The 20,315-nt window shown below is 39.5% G+C and overlaps 1 protein-coding gene across 3 annotated transcripts; it reads right to left on the reverse strand.

The window, feature by feature from the left end:
• Nucleotides 1-8,172: 8,172 nt before the first annotated feature.
• On the reverse strand, nucleotides 8,173-18,564 carry wipi2 (WD repeat domain, phosphoinositide interacting 2). 3 transcript variants are annotated; one of them, XM_086094211.1, is made up of 12 exons: nucleotides 18,313-18,564; nucleotides 17,708-17,790; nucleotides 17,323-17,492; nucleotides 17,095-17,191; nucleotides 14,143-14,240; nucleotides 13,683-13,775; nucleotides 13,462-13,532; nucleotides 13,274-13,381; nucleotides 12,773-12,937; nucleotides 11,247-11,354; nucleotides 10,616-10,713; nucleotides 8,173-9,324 (listed from the first exon to the last, which is right to left on the reverse strand). In XM_086094211.1, exons 1-12 carry the CDS (start codon nucleotides 18,384-18,386, stop codon nucleotides 9,212-9,214), a joined length of 1,278 nt encoding a protein of 425 aa, XP_085950337.1. In that variant the 5' UTR covers nucleotides 18,387-18,564; the 3' UTR covers nucleotides 8,173-9,211. The 3 variants fall into 3 exon arrangements, with proteins under 3 accessions (XP_085950337.1, XP_085950249.1, XP_085950160.1); XM_086094123.1 differs by having other exon boundaries at nucleotides 13,268-13,381; nucleotides 18,313-18,563; XM_086094034.1 differs by lacking the exons at nucleotides 13,683-13,775; nucleotides 14,143-14,240; nucleotides 17,095-17,191; ... (1 more) ...; nucleotides 17,708-17,790; nucleotides 18,313-18,564 and having other exon boundaries at nucleotides 13,462-13,549.
• Nucleotides 18,565-20,315: the final 1,751 nt, after the last annotated feature.

The following is a 20,315-nucleotide window of genomic DNA, read 5'->3' on the forward strand; positions in this document are numbered from 1 at the left end:
TGCCGTACGTGCTCGCGTCCGGTGGGCGTACCCGTGGAAGTCCTGCACAAAGATGATTATTTTTATTTATTTATTTTTGTATTAAAGTGCTATTCACTGGTTATTATATTTTTTCATTATCTACTATAAATTAGAAACATAAACACGTACTAAAACATACATGATTAAAATAAAACTACACCGTCGAGAATGGATTTTGGATTGCTTTGACGACATACGTTACTAACAAATCACACTGAATCTAATTACATTTCAACAGTTTGTCTCTTAATATTAAGTATTTTCATCCCTCAAGTGGTTCTGCCTAAAAATCTCACACATGCATGCACCACCAAACAAAAATGTCACAAAAAGTATGCATACTGAAAAAAACGATGATTTTGTTTCAATTAACGCACACATTTACTTTCTTGATGTAAAATCTGGGCTTGCTTACTTGAAGACAAAGATGATATACTCACAGAAAGCTTTCACTATCACCTTTTTTCCCTATGTTTTATGTTCAATATTCGATTTTAGTCTTGTACGCTTTGTTTCAGATGTGGTTGTTTTGAAAGTGCTATGTAAGTAAAAGTAAAACTGAGTTGAGACTAATAATATTTTATGAATCCATCTAATGAAAGAGCATGTCACTGTTCTGCCTGTACTGTACACATCGCTCATACAGATCGACTAACAAAGCTACATTATTTGTTGTAAATGAAGCATAATTTGGGATGGATTAAGTGCAATTAGATAAGTGGTTGAGCATCCTGTTTTATATCACCTGGATAGGCAGTAAATTCTATGCTGTTTCTTCTATATGAAAATAAATGAATAATTATTCACCATTAAGGGTAGAACATTTGTCCTCTGTAAGTATTATTTTGTTCTTAACATGCTCATTAACAAGGCTTATAGCATATAATATTGGAATGAGGTTTAATTTACAAGTATCAAAATGAGGGATCATTTAACAAGCACATTTTGTCATCTCATATAAAAAGGCATTTGAGATGAATATTTAATTAGATCTTCTTCTTTTTTTTATTGCCATGAAACAGCATACATCTTTTTTTTACCCTCTGTATGTAACCCATCACTTACAGGATTAAGCCTAATTTATTGAAAATATGATCAAGTTATGCATAATTGTAGTTATGTTGAATAATACACACAGCCCGAGGTTGCATTGAAGTTCAATGAACACATGACAATGATGGTCTATCATATGATGTGCTTCAAATGTTTATCTGCAAGTCAAAGCGTTTGACGTGCATGGACTTGGCTACTGGGATTTGGCTGCAGGAGCATTAGCAGGAGGAACAATGGAGCCTCTGATTAGACTGTTTTCAGGGGCACAGGATTCAGTAAATCCACATAGGACCGGACACAAGTAATGCTCACATTCAAACAACAAATACGCAGCTGCTCTCTCCACTGTTGCACAGAGTTTTATAACGCAGAATCATATTGCTTCATTTATCCCCCTTTGACACAATGTTCACAGGCTCTTCATCCAACTTTACATCAATTCGGTTCTAGTTCTGCATCTGTCCTCCTCCTGTCTCGTTTTTTCTATGTCGGCACTCCGCAGGTGGTTGGTGCTATATATATATATATATATATATATATATATATATATATATATAACCTGCCCAGCCGTTGTGTTGACATGAGGATCTATGTAAGTCACAAAGTTCTCATCATAAAAGAAACAGAGAATACAACATTGAATGTGACCTACCTTGAATTAATGTGTTTTTCGTTGGACTGCATATGTTGAGCCAAGATTTGTGTTGGGTCTTGCATTATTCATGTGAATGGCCCTTTATACTCTCCCCTCCTTTTAGAACTATTCTGGCCTCTTTTGTGTCATATCAACCCCTTGCAAATGGATGCCCATCTACAGCTCAAAAGTGGCTCAAATGTACCAGGGGAAGAAACGCCCCAAAAAAAGTTCCTCCTCATCTCTTCTTCATCTCGGACAATGCCTACCACGACATGTTGCTAGGTGAGGAGGGAGAAGGATGGTGACTGTATTTTGTGTTATGAAAATATGACCCTGAGATAAATCTTTTCCCACCATTAATGTGACCTATCATTTGTAACATTAAATTGAATTGTTTTTTAAAATCTTTTTGAGTGCGGCAGTAATAAGATCCATGACAAAAAAAAAAGTGAGAAAATGTGTTATGGTCCATTAAGAGCAAGGCTGGACCGTTTGGCTATTTAGTGCTAACAGAACTTGGCTAATCACGAAAAGAACACCAAAAATGGAAGCATCGTGGTGACAGCATAAAGCTTTTGGGCTGTTTTTCTTCAACTGGAGTATTAGACAAGTGGAGGAAATTTAAACAGTTTGAAATAGCAGTCACTGTTAGCACAAAAGCTTCATGCTTCTGCTAGGCAGCAAAAAATAATAAAAATCTGGGAAAACCTGCTTGAACACCTGAGATTTTTATGCCGTTCATCAAAGGCACCTTAATTGCTGGCAGGCATGTGCTGACATCCATTTTAGCGAAAGTTTGAATGGGATTGTGAGTGTGTGGTTAATTCTGAACATAGCCACATTGCGGTTATAAAAAGGTGTGCACACTTGTGCAACCACGTGCTCTCATTTGTTTTCCCCTTTTGAAAACAAAACAATTGAACTGTACAGGTTATAGGTCACCTTAACTCATTCACTGCCATTGACGGCTGTAAACGTCAAAAATTCATTTGAACTATTTCTATTAGTTTAACATTTTTTCCCACTTTTGTTGAAAACCTAGATTTTTTTATTGTACATTTAGTTTTGTACATTAAATTTGTGATTAATCGCGAGTTAACTAGTGAAGTAATGCGATTAATTACAATTGAAAACTTTAATCGCCTGACGCCCCAAAATTTTAATAATATTTTCTTTCTTTTTTTTTTATTCATTCACTGCTGTTGACGGCTATAAACGTCAAAAATTCATTTGAACTATTTCTATTTGTTAAAATGTTTATGTCCACTTTTGTTAACAAGAGTATGAAAACCTAGAATTTTTTTATTGTACATTTAGAACATATAGGATTTGTGATTGATCGTGAGTTAACAAATGTGATTAATGAAAATTTTGAAAAAAATCATCCTAATTTTTAATAATCTTTTTTTTTTAATGAATTTATGGTAGTGAATGAGTTAATGGTGGAAAAAGCTTTAAAAAAAAAGAAGATTTTTCCACCATTTTTTTCATTTCACTCAAACCAGCCCTTTGAAAAGGGGTGTGTAGACTTTTTACATGCGCTGAAAAATAAAATACTGTATATATTGCTCGTCCTTGAAAAAAAAAAAGGGTAGTACAGTACAAACTAGACACAGCAATGGGCTTTTGATAGGAAATCAAGTCAGCTATGTAACCCACTATACTACAAATCTGTATCCGTGCATGCCAGTCTGTATGACAGAAAAAGCTGACAGGAATCCAGTTAGGCAGATCCACAAAGGATTGTGAGATAAGTTTATTCATGCATGTAAATCATTTCTCTGTTCAAAGTCAAAAACAGAGGAACTATTATGACCCCCGCGAGATGCCAGAATGTCATTACATGGTTGCATGTTGATAAATAGGGGATGGAATTGCTGCCTGTGTGTAATGAGCGTGCCATGTAATGATTTGTTAAGGGAGCTGCTAAATTCTTCGAGGCCATTACGTGGCATCGGGGGAGATCTGGCAGCTGTTTGCGTTGCTCGCGCTCATCCCGACTGAGAACACAAACAAACCGTCGGATGGGCTCACTGACACATCAGCACTTCAAATTCTCACAACTGTCTGCCCTCCCTTGTTGCCTGCTGATAAAACTCATGAAGTCAAACTGCATTTCTCATTCTCTGAAATGTCTCCAGCGGAGAATCCGGTGCTGGCAAGACGGAGGACACCAACAGGTAATTCAGTACTTTGCCAGCGTTGAGTAAATTCTGTAGAGTAAATTTGACTTTAAACAGAGTCTATTTGGCCCACTGATCTGTATATATAACTCAACTGGATGGCTGATTGGACAAGACTTTTGAAGCCACAAGGCCGCCATATTACCACTCCCAAGAAACTGCCAAACTGCCAAATCTAATATTGGGATCTAAAGAACTGAGCGATAAAAGAATAAGGGGGTGTTCATAGCAGCACATATCTACACTTGTTAAAAAATAGTGACCACTCCGACCCTCAACCACCCCCCTCCCGACCCTATACTAAGAGCCTACGAGCTGTATATGTCTAATCTGTACGTATAGTAGCAAGATGGCCGCGCTATGGCTTCAACGGCTTGCACGGGCGTTAATCAGCTACCCAGCTACATATACAGATCAGTGATTTGGTCCCACTCTAAATTGAGTAAAACTTACACTTGGAAGACAGTTTTTAAAAAATCACTCAAGTGTTGAGGAACAAACCCACAACTTCAGGTTCCTAATAGCTGAGCCGTGCAGCTTCTACTGTGAATCTTCGTAACAATGTTTTTGGTCTCCTTTTGGATATAAGCAAACAGTAGGAGTGGCATAACTCAGGTGGTAGAGTTTCCCATGCTGAAGGTTGTGAGTTTGTTCCTCAACCCTTGTGTAACTTTTATTTTTTATTTTTATAAACTAGTAAAATTTAGTCAAAATCTCTCCTTGCAAAATTTTACTTAGAATTTCTGAGTGAAAAATCTTTAATGGATTTTTCATGCGATAGGCAAATTCGCTCGTGCACACTAAAACATATTTTGAGTAAAATGAATATTTTACTCTCTTCCAAGTGTAAATTTTAAATAGGCTCTGTTTAGACTAAAATATACTCTACAGAATTTACTGTTCTTCAGAAACAACCATTCAAAGTCACGTTTTGTGGGTTGTGACAGGAAGTGTCTGTGGGGCGTCTGCGTGGCTCCTTCACACCACACTGACTCACTATTGCCCATGAAAAAACAAAGCTGAATTACAAGAATAGGTTGTCCAGGTGTACATGATGATGCCTCGTGTTCAATTTCAGATTTTATTGTTGTGATTCACAAATGCAGCCTTCATACAGCTTGCTCGATCACACTTACCTTATTAGAGAACTCGGGTAAGTGCAGTAAAGGGGTCGGGCTGGGGAGGGGAGGGGGGGGGGGGGCGGTAAGTGTTTGATGTCCTGGTTTTCACGCCTGAGGAAAAGATGAGCGTGTATAAGATGACTGGAGGCATCATGCACTTTGGTTACATGACGTTCAAACAGAAGAGGAACAAGCTGATGTGAACTCCACTGAGGGTATACGCCCCCCCCCTCTTTTTTTACATTTATTTCACCTTTATCCGAACCCTTTTGCTCTCATGAATTTTACTGTAACATCCGTGCATAGATTGCTCATCTCATACACTCTCATCTCTCTAGCAGCAAGATATTAACAGAGATCTGATTTTAATGAATGTGTCACACGCGCTAATATCAAAGTTACAAAATGTCTAATTGATTGTTTTTAATCCTATCAATTAGCGATGGGCGAGTACTGATACCAGGTATTGTTCTGATACCACTTTTTTCCAAGGTATTGGTACTGATCCTCGTGCGGCTGTTTTATGACCAGGAACTAAAAATTAATTGTCATTAATTTCAAACAGTTTTATGGAAATATGCTATATTGGAATATATAGGCCGTTCTTTAAAATAATCTGCCACATGTTTGTACATTGTTGTCGGGGAAGTTATAGCACTCCTTGACTCACTCGCTCACCATGATGGTTTCATGTTGCACAGGCTCATTTGTTTGCTTTTCCATCACCGGCCCGTGGGGATCTCGTCCATCCTGGAGGAGCAGTGCGTGTTCCCAAAGGCGACAGATGTGACCTTTCCAAACAGCTCTCTATGACAACCACTTGGGCAAGTCTTTGAATTTCACCAAGCCCAAAGGGGGGAAGAAAGGAGCAGAGGCCCACTTTGAATTGGTGCACTATGCCGGCACGGTGAGTCACGCTTGAGGTTATACACCGTCAACGTAAGGACAGGGGCGGAGCTAATCGTTTAGGGGCCAAAGACAACCCTCCCACATTCACATGTAACTAAATGCATTTGCTAAACTATTTAATGTTTTTTCTATTTTGACAAAAGGTATGTCATTTAGCCCACATTTTATAATACAGGAAACTTTTACACTTTCACAAAATGATTGATTGGCACTGTTGACACCATTTGGTTTGTAATGGCATGCTGAAGGTTTCCCCAATCGGATGCAGCGCCCAAAAAATTAAACAGCGGTCTGATTTAGATGTAGGAACAATTGAGTTCTGCACAGCACTGGTGGGAATGTTAATGTTGGATTTTGATGATTGTACAATGAAAATTACACAGAAAACTTTGACCAACAAGCTCACCACTCAAGTAAACAAGGCACATAAGTTTTGCTCTTTTTTTTTTTTTTGTGACATTCTGTGGAGCAGAAAAAGAAGCTTCTTAAATATACACGATTCAACAAGCAATTCACTCTTGTGAGTGGGTGTGTATAGCCGGAAGACAGCTAGGAGCAAGAGATGAGGGTCAGGGCAGAGGTTGAGAAAGCGAGGAGGACCTTAAAATGGCCATAAAGAATCTCAATGAAATGGAGAATGCCAAGATCGACCTAAAGGAGGTTATTAAGAAGTGAGAACCACATGTAATATGCAATATATAACACATTGGCACATTTACAAATTCACTGTGTTGAATCTGGGACTGCTTAATTGGCCACCAAATTGATTTACTTGCAGAAACTGAAGACACGCTCATACAAAGATTTTTAACAACTCTGCCATCTAGCGGAAAATCAACGAATTGTTCGTTGTGTCTGCAGGTTGCCGACGTCGATGAACAAAGGCTCACAATTAAAGAGGAAGTTAAGTCAAAAATAAAATGCTCATCTACATGGCATTCTGACTAATCTTGTGTTTGTGAAATATGAAGCAAAATCCACCCATTTTTATCCATTTGCCACTTGCTGTTAACTGAAAATGACATCTCAGTACCTAAGAGCTCAGTTTGTAAATGTCACGTGACCAAACCCAGAAAACATTTGTCGTTACCAGAGCCCTATTTTAGGCACTATGATGACATTTTTAGCCAATAGCAAGTTGCAAAATGGCTGTCCCCCCAAAAAAAATGTTTTAATTTTATTTTATTCTCCTTAAGTGGGGTCTTTGATAGAGCCCGCAATGGGTTTCCACCTCACCAGTTGTATTTAATTTTTGCTTTCACTTATATTTTAAACTTGTAACGTGTTTTGTGTTTTCTGTATGTTAATATGTTCAATAAAACCATAAACCAAAAATATAACGTCTAGACTAGATTTGAATAATACATTTCCTACCAATTCAAGTCAAATAATTTCTTGTAGCACATTTAGTAGTTGGGAATAAATGTTTTGTACATCATATAGACAAAAGTATTGGGACACCTGACCATTACAATTACAAAAAGTTAACATAGAAGAAAATGTGGGGTTTCTGAGAAGAATGTTTTGGAGTGTCTGTCTGTGGGAATGTTTTACCAATTCATACAGAGTGTTAGATGTTGTAGATGTCCTTCCACACCAAACTGATTCAAGCATGCTTTTCTAGGACAGAAAAGTGCCAATTTATTCCTACAAAGTTGTCAGTAAACAATTGACAATTGAAGAACCAGGGTCAATACTTTTGTCCAGTGTACATTGTTGCTTTGCCGCCTTTCGTTAGCTCATATGGTTGTTAGAAATGTTTTGTCATTGTACTGTATATATATTTGTTACTGTAAATTTTCATCTTTAGATTAGTGCATCACTGTTTTCGGTGGAGAGGAAAGGGTCAAAGCTATGTTCTTATGTTAATGATAGGGCCTACCCGTGAGCAGGGCTGGACTGACAAAAAATTTATAAAAAATCAGCCCACCGGCCCGGCACAGCCAGACTCCTGCCCAACATGTAGTTCTGATGTTTATTGATGATGATTCAGTTTGCTATCCATATTCGAACTGGATTAACAAGATTGGTGCCTCTAAATTGTGGGCCAGTCTCTTGGGGTGACATGTTGGGAAATAATTAAAAAAAAATAACTGCATCGGCCCACCAGGCATCTGCCCTGTATGCTAGATGGCCAGTCCAGCCCTGCCTGTCAGTTACTCACGTTTAGAAAAGTCTTGATAAAACTACTTGCAACAAACTGGCTTCCATTTTTTTGTGAGTGCGGTCAAATAAATACATTAATCTGTCATGGTACAACATCACACATCAACATGGACTTTATCTTTATTGTGGTTTCAAATGAATGTTTCACATTTCATACAAAAATCTATACGAAAAGGTCAGACACTCCGCCAACCTCCTGGTTCATCTTTGTTGAGTGGCTTCAGTCATCAAAAGGACCAACGGAACTCACATCCTAAACCAACGGACCAATCAAATGAAGCCACGTATTGTCCACCTATGTGTATGGTCAGAAGCAGAACAATTTACAGTGTAAGCCTGCCAGCCTCGAAAAGAAATGCACGATCAAAGTTGAAAATTGATCATTGATTGGAGGGAAGGGAGGATGGACTGGGCGTGTTCAACGAGCCTCTGTTTAAGAGGTAGAAGTGATCAAGGATAAATGTAAGCTAATTACGCCACATGCGTAAACGCACACCTGTGCCAGTAAAGCACATCCAAAGTCACACGTGAGCCAGAGACACACACACAAGGCGTTTGTGTGTATGCACGTGAGAGAGCAAAGCGTAAGAAAAGAGAGTACAGTACACACCCTCGATTAAGATCAGACAAATGAAAATAGATTTTATTATAAGCCAATGCAGAGATCTCAAACAGAAAACATGATAGGAGGGCAAAGAGGCACTTACACAATTGTTTTTTGTTTTTGTCTTGTTTTTACACAGCGCTAGAATCTGCGTGTGTTTCTTCAGTAGAGCACAGCTACATTTCTATTTTGATCAAAAGTCCAACACGCACGCTCACGCTCTCATTCACATTGGGGTTTCCTTTGAGCGGTTGGCACATGTACATGCAAAGCGGTCAGTTTGGTCCGCACAGACTCAACTGAGAGGAAAAGGAGCACAAGGAGGAGGGAGGAAGATAAAATGTTGAGGTGTATGTGAAAAGACAAACCACAGATAACAACAGACAGGCTCCGGAGCACTCGTGTTAAAAAAAAACAGAAAAACACCTTCCTTCTCTGATCCTGCCCTCCCCCCCTCGTGTCACTTGTCGATAGCAGCGCCAGAGGAGCCCTCTGATTGGTGGTTGCGGTCGTTTGGTCAGTCAGTTTCCAGGATGAGGGGCGGCTGCTCGTTCTCGTCCTCCAGTCGCAAGCTGTTGAGGTCTTCCTCTAGACCCGCCCCTCCAACGGCGCCCTGCTCGTCACAGTAACCTAGGATGTTCAAAGGTGAGGGTGACTTCAAGGCTCACGTAATGGGGAACACCAAAATAATAGATACTCCTCCCTGCCGTTAGTGTAAAGTCAGGTACGCTACACACAAATTCCGATTTAGAAATGTGAGAGACCCCATCGCTAACGTGGAAAAACTGCCCATGTGTGCGCTTACTGTTCAAATAGAGCAGTTTCCAAAAACAGGACTTTTTAGAAGACACCCAAAACGGCATGTTTGTTCAACCATTAACATTACATCATCAGAGGGAGCAAGCCATTTTCAAAACTTTAGATAATAATTCATAAAAATGAGACCTACACATGTGGACTGACTAGAAGTATAGATTTTGGGGAAAAGTATTACATTTGCCATATTATGACTTATGAGGTTTCAGCCCAAAGTCAGCGATGTTTAACAGAAAAATCTCCCCCATCTGAGTGAAGTGAAATAAGGAGCAACTAATGCCTGAGGTCACTCAAGGCCACACATTAACACACAAAAGCAACAATACGAACAGTAATGACATAAAAAAACGTATATATATATATATATATATATATATATATATATATATATATATATATATATATATATATATATATATATATATATATATATATATATATATATATATATATATATATATATATATATGTGGCCAACTCCTCAACCTCCTATGGTAGTATGGTATTTGTGACATCATCATGCGCGCGATCTCGTGTTCACAGAAGATGCATCATGGCGACATGGCAGTCGCCAGTGTAGGCTTTCTTTACTGTGTCTCCCCAAAATGTTACCCGTGCAGTTTTTTGTCGCATTTTTAAAACATGACTGTTTTGTTTTGGCAAACCCACTACTGGTTGTCTTTGAAGCAGAGACATCAATAAAATTCAGCTTCTTGGTGCTTTACACAATGTTTCAATTTATTTGTACGTTAGACTTATAGTAGGACTTGAAAGTATATTTGTACCCAAGTTAATTTTGCAAACAATTATCGTCATTTTCTAAATTATTGGTTTATCGATATCGGTTTAAAGTAGCATTATTGTGTATCCCTACAATATAATCCCTCAAGATAATCTTTTAGAGACATACGTGAATCAGGTTTTTGCTGAATTTGATTGCAAGCGAGTGAAAATGGTTCAATTGAACCCACGTGTCGGTACGTGTGTACCCTGTAACGTTGCTCCTTCCTTTTTCGGGATTCTGTAGGCATGTTTTCAAACGCGGCTTTCAAGGAATATTTCAAATGTACCTTGCTGATAAGTGTGAGCATAACGTGTGACATACCTTTAGTGACAGAAGAACTGTAGGTCTGCGCCACAAGTGGCCGGTCATGTGACCCCTGCTCCAGGATCTCATTCGGTGGCTCTGCACTGCCGTCTAACCTGAGGTCAACAGCAGAGGTTCAATTTCACAAAGGCTAGATTGACACGGCAGGTGTAAGTGAAAATTTCCAATTGAATTCCTCTAACTATTATTGCCGTACTCTATTTTCATTGGAAATTTAAATCAACACATCTGATACTGTATGTCTGTGTTTAGATTGACAGATCACGCAACAATCTGCATATGCCCAAATTGCCCATATATAACTTGTCACAATCAATATGAGGCAGTGACAACACAGAAGTAAACGATAATAAATTAACTCATATAAACATTAAAAATAACAAAAGGTTTAGTTATTCTAAATGGTTTGTATATTTTGTTAGTCTGTCTCTACCGTGAGTGAGTACCTTACATTGTGGCCTATGTAGCAGTCGTTGACAAGAATGCAAACATGATGATGAATAGAATAACCTTTAGGTAAGTCGCGTAAACATTAGAATCCCAATATGGTCTTATTTAGTACAAGTGGAATAAAGTTATTGGTGTACAAGAAAACCGCACTTTGACTATGTGTCTGTGTGTGCGTTACCTGTGCTGTTTCATGAGTGTGCATTCCCCTCCTTCTTGTGGATCCAAGTTGTAGAGATACAAGTAGCCATCAGCCGCGGCAACTAACAACCTGGGAATCTTCTGAATCCTACGAAAAAAAGCAAACAAGACAAAAATATGAATGTGTATGTTACGGTGAATTCATTAACTCATGCATTTACATTATTTGACATGCTGACGTGCCTCTACCTAGTTCCCACTGGCGGTAGGTAATATGTACAGAAAGCTCGAGGATAACATCGTAAAGGATATTTTAGCGGTGTGCTGTCAGGGCCTTCAACAATGCACTCCACAATGCATCTTTAAGAATCTGAACCAATCAGATTACAAGTTGAATACACAGAACATAAACAGAGTCCACTCGCAGGCCTTGGAGGACGTCATCATTCTTCCGTGCTGTGATTGGTTCAGAGCTATTTAAATGGGATTTCATTACATGAAGCGGTGAGAGGACAAAAAACTGTACATGACTGAAAAATAATTTTCAAGGCGGACTTTAATTATTATTTTTTTTAAAAACCTGGACATTGCAACAATTAGGCGTATAACAATTGTAGCTGGGTAAGCTTGTTTTAACCCGGTAAAGGATCTATTCACCACGTTCGCAGTGGAACAACTATGTACTGTAGCTCTCTGACCATATAACCATGGCTAGCAAAAGAGAACGGAGTTAGTCTTATAAATAAGCATCTCTGGTGAGGTTTTTGTTTTAGACATGTAATGAGATGAATGATTGTGAACTGTGTTTTACTTAACTGTTGTGACTAGATTTGGAGTTGACTGTTGTAACGCAGCCGGATAGAGGACGGATGTTGTAATTGATGATAAACAGTTGGCAGTGATTATTTTTGCCGTGAACGACTCTGCCTGGCCAATTGCCGTACGCCATCACATTGAGACGGACATGCTTCATGAGCACTTAGCTTAGCGGACGGTCAGCATCACAAAGTTGCTGGTCGCAGCAAAAATAAACACTTCATAGTTCGACTGTTTGATTTTGTCACCATGCACTGCGGCTACTGTTTACCGTTCCATTCTGATACTGTGTTACTAGCCACTCTGGATTTTCACCAGACAGAATTTTGATCATTCAAGTTTTTGTTGAGTGAAGGCCTAGGTCTCAAAACCACTGCCCACCACTGGGATAATTCCATATAATACAGATTTGGACAGCATATCCTTAGCTATAATAACACGTATATGTATAGTGCAAAATAAATTAAAAAAAATCACTTGAAATTGATTTTTACACGTTGAATCACTTCTATTGTTATTTTACATGCATTTGTCACTCTTGACGCCTCATTCTTCAGATGGCAATTACCGGTAAAATACATTTGAAAAACAAAATGCATAAAACATTTTTTTTTTTTTTTAAACATTACAAATGATCAATGGCAGCTGTATAGCTACGTGACTGTTCTGAATCTCAATGAATTTCCTTCTGGTGTTTTTTTTCATTTTTATTTCTTGAGTGCAATCAACAAAGCAGAGAGAGAAACTTACATTGCCAAAGCGCAGATGTTCTTATGGCCGCAGAAGGGCAGCCGCACGGTGGCAAAGGCTCGACCCTGTGTAAACATTTCTGTGACCTGGGAGGGCAGATAGGTGGTTGATGCCATCAGAACCTTGCCCAGGTATCCTCCCCATGTAGTAGGTTCCTCTGCTGGCCTACACACACACACAATGTGAGAAACTATGCTAAGTTCAGAGTAGAACGATCCATTCATTTTTTTACACAGCAACCACCTTCTTGGTTCTTAGTTTAACCTGGGTTGTTAGTGGAAGTTATAAAGAGTCAAGAACATGCACACTTATGGTGCAGTTTTCCAAAACCAAATCATCTGGAAACCATTTCATTTGAACTTTAGATTGAGAGACATTATCATCACTGAGTGTAGTAAGATGAACCCGAGCCGCCTGCACAGAAGTCAGGCGAGTGAATTATCATGCTATCAGAGGCTTTTACAGCAGAACCTGCATTCTTTTTCAAATACGTACACATACTTCTCCTTCTGTGTTTCAAGTTTGAAGATGTGAACCGTCTCCGTGTTGCTGGAAGCTGACAGGTACAAGCCTTCCATGCTGAAGGCCAAAGAGCAGATGCTCACACACCTACGACATGTACACACAGGTAAGAGAATGACACTTTGGTGTGGTGTGGAAAATGTTGCTGCACCGAGCACACCAATCACCTCTTGACGCCTCGTCGAAACTCAAAGAGTTTTTGTCCTTCTGGGATGGAGAAGACACGGATGACTGTGCCCTGGGACGAGGAAGTAAAACACAAAAGACACGCAGAGGGAGACAACAGTTGAAGGCGATGCAAGGAGACTTTATTAACTCAAGCGTGCAGAAGGAGAGAGAGAAGAAAGGGAAAAAAAAAGAGGGCGAGAGGGCCTTGTTACAGTCCTACCTTCTCTGAAGCTGTGGCCAGTTTGGTTCCACTGGCATCAAAAGCAAGAGCTGCTAATGGGCTGTCATGAGCTGGAATCATGTTTGCGGCTCGCTGGAACGAACACACACACACGCGCACATGTAAGGGGTGGAATAAGCTGCCAACTCAAGTGAAGTCAGCCCCACGTATAAATGTTTTTCAAACCAGGTTAGAGACTATGCTTTGTTTCCACATACCTACAGCATTTAATTAAGCTCTTTTAAAGCAATTTTTAAATCAACATTTCTAAAATAATCTCACATTGTACTGTATGTTCTTTTAGTAATTTGAATAAAGTACTTTTTTATTTACGTTACTTTTACATGTCTTTAACTCTTGTGCTTGTAAATGCTTATAAATATTACACATTGAATTATGTGAAGCACATTGCACCTGTGTATGAAATGCGCTATACAAATAATTTATTGTGTTCACCTACCAGGTTGACAGTGTCAAATACTTGAACTTCTCCTATCATGGCACTGCCAGGATAGGCAAGGTAACAATTGTCATTGCTAATGGACAGGGCACACAATCCTGTAGGAAGGCGCACAAACGCAAACAAATTCAAGCATAAAGTCATTCAAATAAAAAGTTACAACCAAAGAGCGGTATCAAAAATATTGAAATGATTAAATGACACGGTCAAAGAAAGGTATTGTGTGCTGTGACAGAGGGCTGCTTCTAATGGGCCAAGCAATTTCAAACACTATAACAGTTCTGACATGACAATTCAAGCTTACGAAGAGTGCATGGAGTTAAGAAAACATTAGCCATTTACCACCATACTTAACTCTTTGACTGCCATAAACGTTATAAAACGTTTAGCATAAACCTAGGGAAGGGCGCCGAGGACGTTAAAAGACGTCCCCTATGTTTTTTTTTTTTTTTTTCAAAAACGGGTGCAGGAAAGCCTTGGGCAGCTGTGCTGAAAGAATCAGGCTGATCTGATTAGTCAAAGACTCGTTTTGGCCCCTAGAGGGCAGCGATGACTCTCTTTGCACAAGGTTGGATGGGCCGCCCACCGTGGGCGTCAGTAGAAGACGTGAGGCGGAGCTAGAGTGTTGAGGAGACAATGGCTGATCCAAGCCACAATGGCTAGACCAAGCAACCGGTTACAAGCAGCTCACGCTTGAGCATTTTTTTCAAAGACGGAAAGCATCAATCAATACTAAAAAGCGCATTGATGTCAACGATGATGATGACAACGAGCTCTACGCCAAAGTTGGAAGCTTTGGCCTGTTACTATCACGTAGTAAGCCTCACCGGCTACGCGCGGCTAGCGCGGCTAGCGCTGCTAAGGCCGGAAAACGCGCACAATAGCCGGCCGGGTACTTCTACACAATCGGACATTCGATCGGGCGATGGAGAGTTGGCATCGACCAATGCAGATTGATGATGATGATGAAGATGACAACGAGCTCTACGCCAAAGTTGGAAGCTTTGGCGTGACTGTTATGAACAAGTAGTAAGCCTCATCGGCAAAGCGCGGCTAGCGCGGCTAGCGCTGCTAAGGCCGGAAAACGCGGAGCTGCACAAGCGGACATTCGATCGGACAATGAAGAGTACCCCGAGTCCAATGCATATTCATCGGAGGAGCGGGTACAGTCTGATCACGGAGAAGACACTGTTTCTGGACTACGATGCCACCATGAATGGAGTGGATAAAATGGATCAGAATATCTCCTACCAACCCGGTATAGCAACTGAAGGACACGGGGAAGCGAGACGTAACACCACCGTAACGTAACCGTAGCATGATCCTGATATTAGACGTGATGACACACTGCAGTATATACTTGCTATTCCCCGGAAAAAAACGGCCTGCAAGAAAGTGGCACACGCGAAGAGGCAATCTGTTGTGCAAATGCTGTTACGTCTCTTTGCACGCAGGAGAGTGTTACAAAAAGAAAAACTGTCGTTGAAACATCCACATATTTGTAAATAGCACCACAGTTGCACACATTTGTAAATAGTTTGCCAAATTGTTGTCAAATTGTTACACTGTTGAATGTAAATAAACGTATTTTGCTATCAAAAAACACTTTTTCATTCTTGGTGGTAGTGTTTTATAGAAGTAAAGCACTATTTAGGTGTTTGTGGCATCATTCATGGACAAAAAGAAGTGTCAAATTCACTAGAATGCATGAAATAATATCGTTTCACTAAAAGCTTGATTTCTCCGTATTTTGGTCCAACACGGGCGAAATTGGGTCAAACTAACCATTTTCTATTGTTGATTACTAAAGAACGGAATAAGGTAGAAACAAACTCTTTTTTTCTGATGAAAGATGAAAGTCCAATCTTTCATTTGGTAGTACGTGTGTTTCCATAGTCCAAACAGAACATTTTCTGTGGACCTTGAAAATCAGTCAAAATGCTTAAATCGGCTGGCACTGGCGGCATCCCTTTTCTGAAAACGTCTGGCAGTCAAAGAGTTAAGTGGTTTTCAAATGATTATTTTACAGCATAATTACAGCCAACAAGTGTTTGTATACACATTTTTTTCCTAATAATATTGGATGCAATTCATACATGTTACGGTTCTGAATGGTACACAACAAATTTGTCGCACATAGGCGTGAAAACGAGTTTCCGGGTAACTTCAAAATAAACCTTACCAAATAATATGTGGACATTAATGCCTTGGTACGCAGCGTTTATCTTATCTTCAAACGATTTAATATCTTCATATCGCCCACTCCAGCTGCAGCCCTAGTAATGACAGTTTTATTTTGTCCTCTTTGTGTGACTTTATAAATCGGGGCACTTGGATCGCAAGGCACCATTGTACTGTTTAGATTAATGTATTAATAATTAGCATTACTTATTAAGTGTAATCTTCAGAAAATTCCAAAAACATGCAAAGTAGGTTGAATAAACATTCTAAATTGTCCATAGGTATGAATGTGAGCTATGACAGGCTCCAGTATGCCCGCGACCCTAGTGAGGTTAAGCGGTTAGGAAAATGGATGGATGCTTCATATTTATTGGCTGTATGCGTTTTCTATACATTTACTGTAATTCTGACTTTACTGCTACATTATGGCGGGTTAAATAAAGATACAGAGTTACTTGTTTAATCACATATGTAAACGGGCTATTCTGAATCTTCCAGAAACCAGAATTTTGACCGTAACCTGAATATTGACAGTGTAATCTCTTTATGCATTTTACACTTCTCAGTTATCTTTAATTTGATTTATAATACCAATTATTATCCCTAATGGGGAAACCTAATTTACACACACTTGTATTTTATATATTGCCCACCACAGAGAGAACTAGCTCATCCACATGAGGGCATACAAGGAGAGATGTTTGAGTGAAATGGGTGCCAAACACTGCAGGACACATACATACTGCAAGCATACATAAGCTTTATACATACCTGAAGGGTTGGATGGAGTCTCTCTGATTGTATGCAGCACTTTCATGTCTCGAATATTGTGAATGTAAAGCGACTCTTCCAGACACACTATCAGCCTCTGTCAAAGAAACCACCAAAGAATAAATAAATAAACAACCAAATTATCAACAGATTCTGTTTGTTATTTAGCTTGAAACATGATGGAAGACCCTGCAAATAAGTTAAATGAATGAGTGTTTATTTTCTTACCTGTCTGTTGAGTTTAACAGCCAGTATTGTGTTGGAGTAAGAGTAGTTACAGATTTCAGTTCCCTTCTTGAAGTGACACACTTTGAGCTTCCTGGGGGCCTTCAGGCTGACAATGGCCACCAGGCTGCTGGAGAACAGACGCTCCACGATACACACATCCTCTGTGTCCGCTGTATGACACAAACACACCATCAGGTTTCATGTGTCTCTTTAGCGGTTGGTTGAGTTACATTCATTGTAGTACTTTGGAGGATGTGTCATGACAAAGAAGCTAAGTATGGAAGTGACAGTAGCTGTAGACACACACAGACTGTATGTATTTATGTATTTATACAGTACCTGATTAAGAACAATGTTGTATGTTCACACACTATGGGATACTCACTACATTCATATATATGCTCCAATTTTTCCACGGTGGACAGAGAGAAGAACTTGTATCCCGATTTGGTTCCAACAGCCAGGGACCTTTGAAATCAACACAATACAAGCACAAGTCATCGCCGCAACAGAAAGACAATACACCTGTAACGTCCCAGCTTTGCGCAATTGAATCAAACTCAGCATGTTTATACACAACCCCCAAAATGTATCATAATTTTATGTCGCACAGCCTGGCCCCAGAACATATTACAATACATACACGGAGTGAAACACATGAAACTGGTGAATACAAATCTGACAGATGTAGCTAAAAACATCACATTAGCCTAGCAGCTAGCGGCTAACCACCGACAATATAAGACGAGTTAGAGTATTAAAATTGGATAACAAACAATACTCGGACATTAGCTTTGGCATTCAGAGAAAACATATGCAGGCCAAGTCTCATCTAGCAGTGTCAAGCCGCCATAAAGTCGAAAAGCCCACAAAAATGGACGCTAACGTCAGCTAGCTCCACAGCACGGCCCACCGTAGCACCGAGCATTCCCCGGAACCTGTCTGCGTGCTTCCCCGCCCTGCCATGCATTCGGCCCGGCCTTGGCTTACGTGTTGTCCTGGTTAAAGTTGGCGAAAAGGAGCTGGCTTCCGCCCGCATCCCCGCTTAGGCTGGCCAAGTTCATGAGCTCGGCACCATCGACATATAAAGGCCCGGGGAAAGTGAAGCAGCTGGTCTGGTAATTGTAGTGTGTTCGAGGCCAGACGTCTCGTTGAGTTTCAGGGAACCATTGCGTTGGTCAACCGTACTGCTAACAGGATTGTTGTTGTTTTTCATTGGGGGTTGCTCCTTCACGCATCTGCGCATGCGCGCATCCAGAAGCGTGGGGCGGCCTTAAAGGAATCACACACATTTGTTCCACTAGTCTTGAACATGGGGGGGAAAAAAATCCTAATTGACTTGCCACTGTTTTGAGTCATTTTTCTGTTGATTCCCCCCAAAAAGATTTGAGGGAAAAAATAATGCTCAAGTTTGTAAACATGTACAAACCCAAACCATGGAATTTTATGATTTCACAGCGCCATCAGCTGTCGATATATGGTAGTTCAGAGGTGGCAAACATACACTGAACAAGACTCGGGTAAAAGTACTGATTCAACTCGTCTGAAATGTACTTAAGTACGAACGTTTAAAAAAAATGCTTACTGTCAATTGTGTACAATACCTGTTTTGATAACTTGCCTCAATGAGAAAAAAACAACTTTTTCTGGGGCTATCAAAAGAACCTGTTCAACTGGCTTGGCTAACGTTATAAAATGTGATTAGCCAAAAATTGTACTCAAGTAAGAGTAGTGTTTCTCAGTTTACAATAAAACATTGTCCGCCCAATAATTAATAAAAAGTCCTGGGTAACTGCAGGTGAATAACTTCTGATTTATCACGTGACAAGTCAACAAAGTCGTTTAAGTGAGAACCCAAATTGAACAGGTTTAGAGTAGGGATGTCAAACTCATTTTTAGAGGTGTTAAAATAAATCGATTAATCGACAACTAATTGATTATCAAATCATTCAACAACTATTCGAGTAATCATTTAGAGCCATTGTTTCACTTGCTCAAATCCTCTGAGGTCAGACTCAACAGTAATTGTTCTCTGATTTCTGTTGTCCTTTAAGAGCAGAATGTTATGTTTAATCAAACTAAGACATTTGGAAACATCTACTTTTACTTTTGAAAACAATAACCAAAAGAGTACTGTAATTGAATTTGTTTCAAAAACATTGGTGAGTAAGCCTACAACAGCAATCCCACTCGTATAATATTCCTTTTTTTATTTTGTTTGTCACTAAACGATGCAAAATAAACAACAATACCTGGTTAATAAAAATCAATCACTGATTACTGTTTAGTAAACAATCAGGCAAAAATGTTTTGGAATTCACTTTCATTCAAAATAAAATCTGATTAATTTATAGAATAATAGGTAGAAAAATCAATTCTAAATATTTTCTTGTGACAGCCCTACTCATTTTATGTTGGGGCCGCGTGAGAGTGAGTCTACTGCTGGTGTGTTTGGGCCGCATCAAATTTTCTACCAAAAAAGGGGTTCAATTTAAGAACTAAAAAAAAGTCAATCTTCAGTCAATCTTTAGTGCTATAACAGTTCAGAACATTAACTGTTCTTCAGAACATGAACAAGATGGTTGGGTTAGGCTATGGTCGCCCATAAGTGAGTAACACACACACAAACACGCACACACATTTACGATACTTTATACTTACTCTGCCACTGTGGTTGATATAGTGGATTTTATCAGTAAACAAAGTCAGTGATGAATGTGTAACCTGATTTGTTTGCATAATGTGTCTGTTCTGCCTCACGCACCCACCCAACACTGCCACTGCCACACAAGGGATTGTGTTAGTAGTTGGATAATATTTAATTTTCCATTGCAGTCTGCATATTTCTAAAGTAGAAATGTTTGCGAGAGCCCATTGCGAGCGCGCATGGCATTTTGGCTGTACCTCATGTTTAGAAAACACATTAAGGTTGTCAAATCATTAACATAGTGACATATGCTACATCAGGGATATACTGTATTCTATGGACTATA

This window comes from Leptonotus elevatus, chromosome 1 (genome assembly GCF_054856555.1).
Source record: "Leptonotus elevatus isolate MCC_2025b chromosome 1, RoL_Lele_1.0, whole genome shotgun sequence".
NCBI lineage: Eukaryota > Metazoa > Chordata > Actinopteri > Syngnathiformes > Syngnathidae > Leptonotus > Leptonotus elevatus.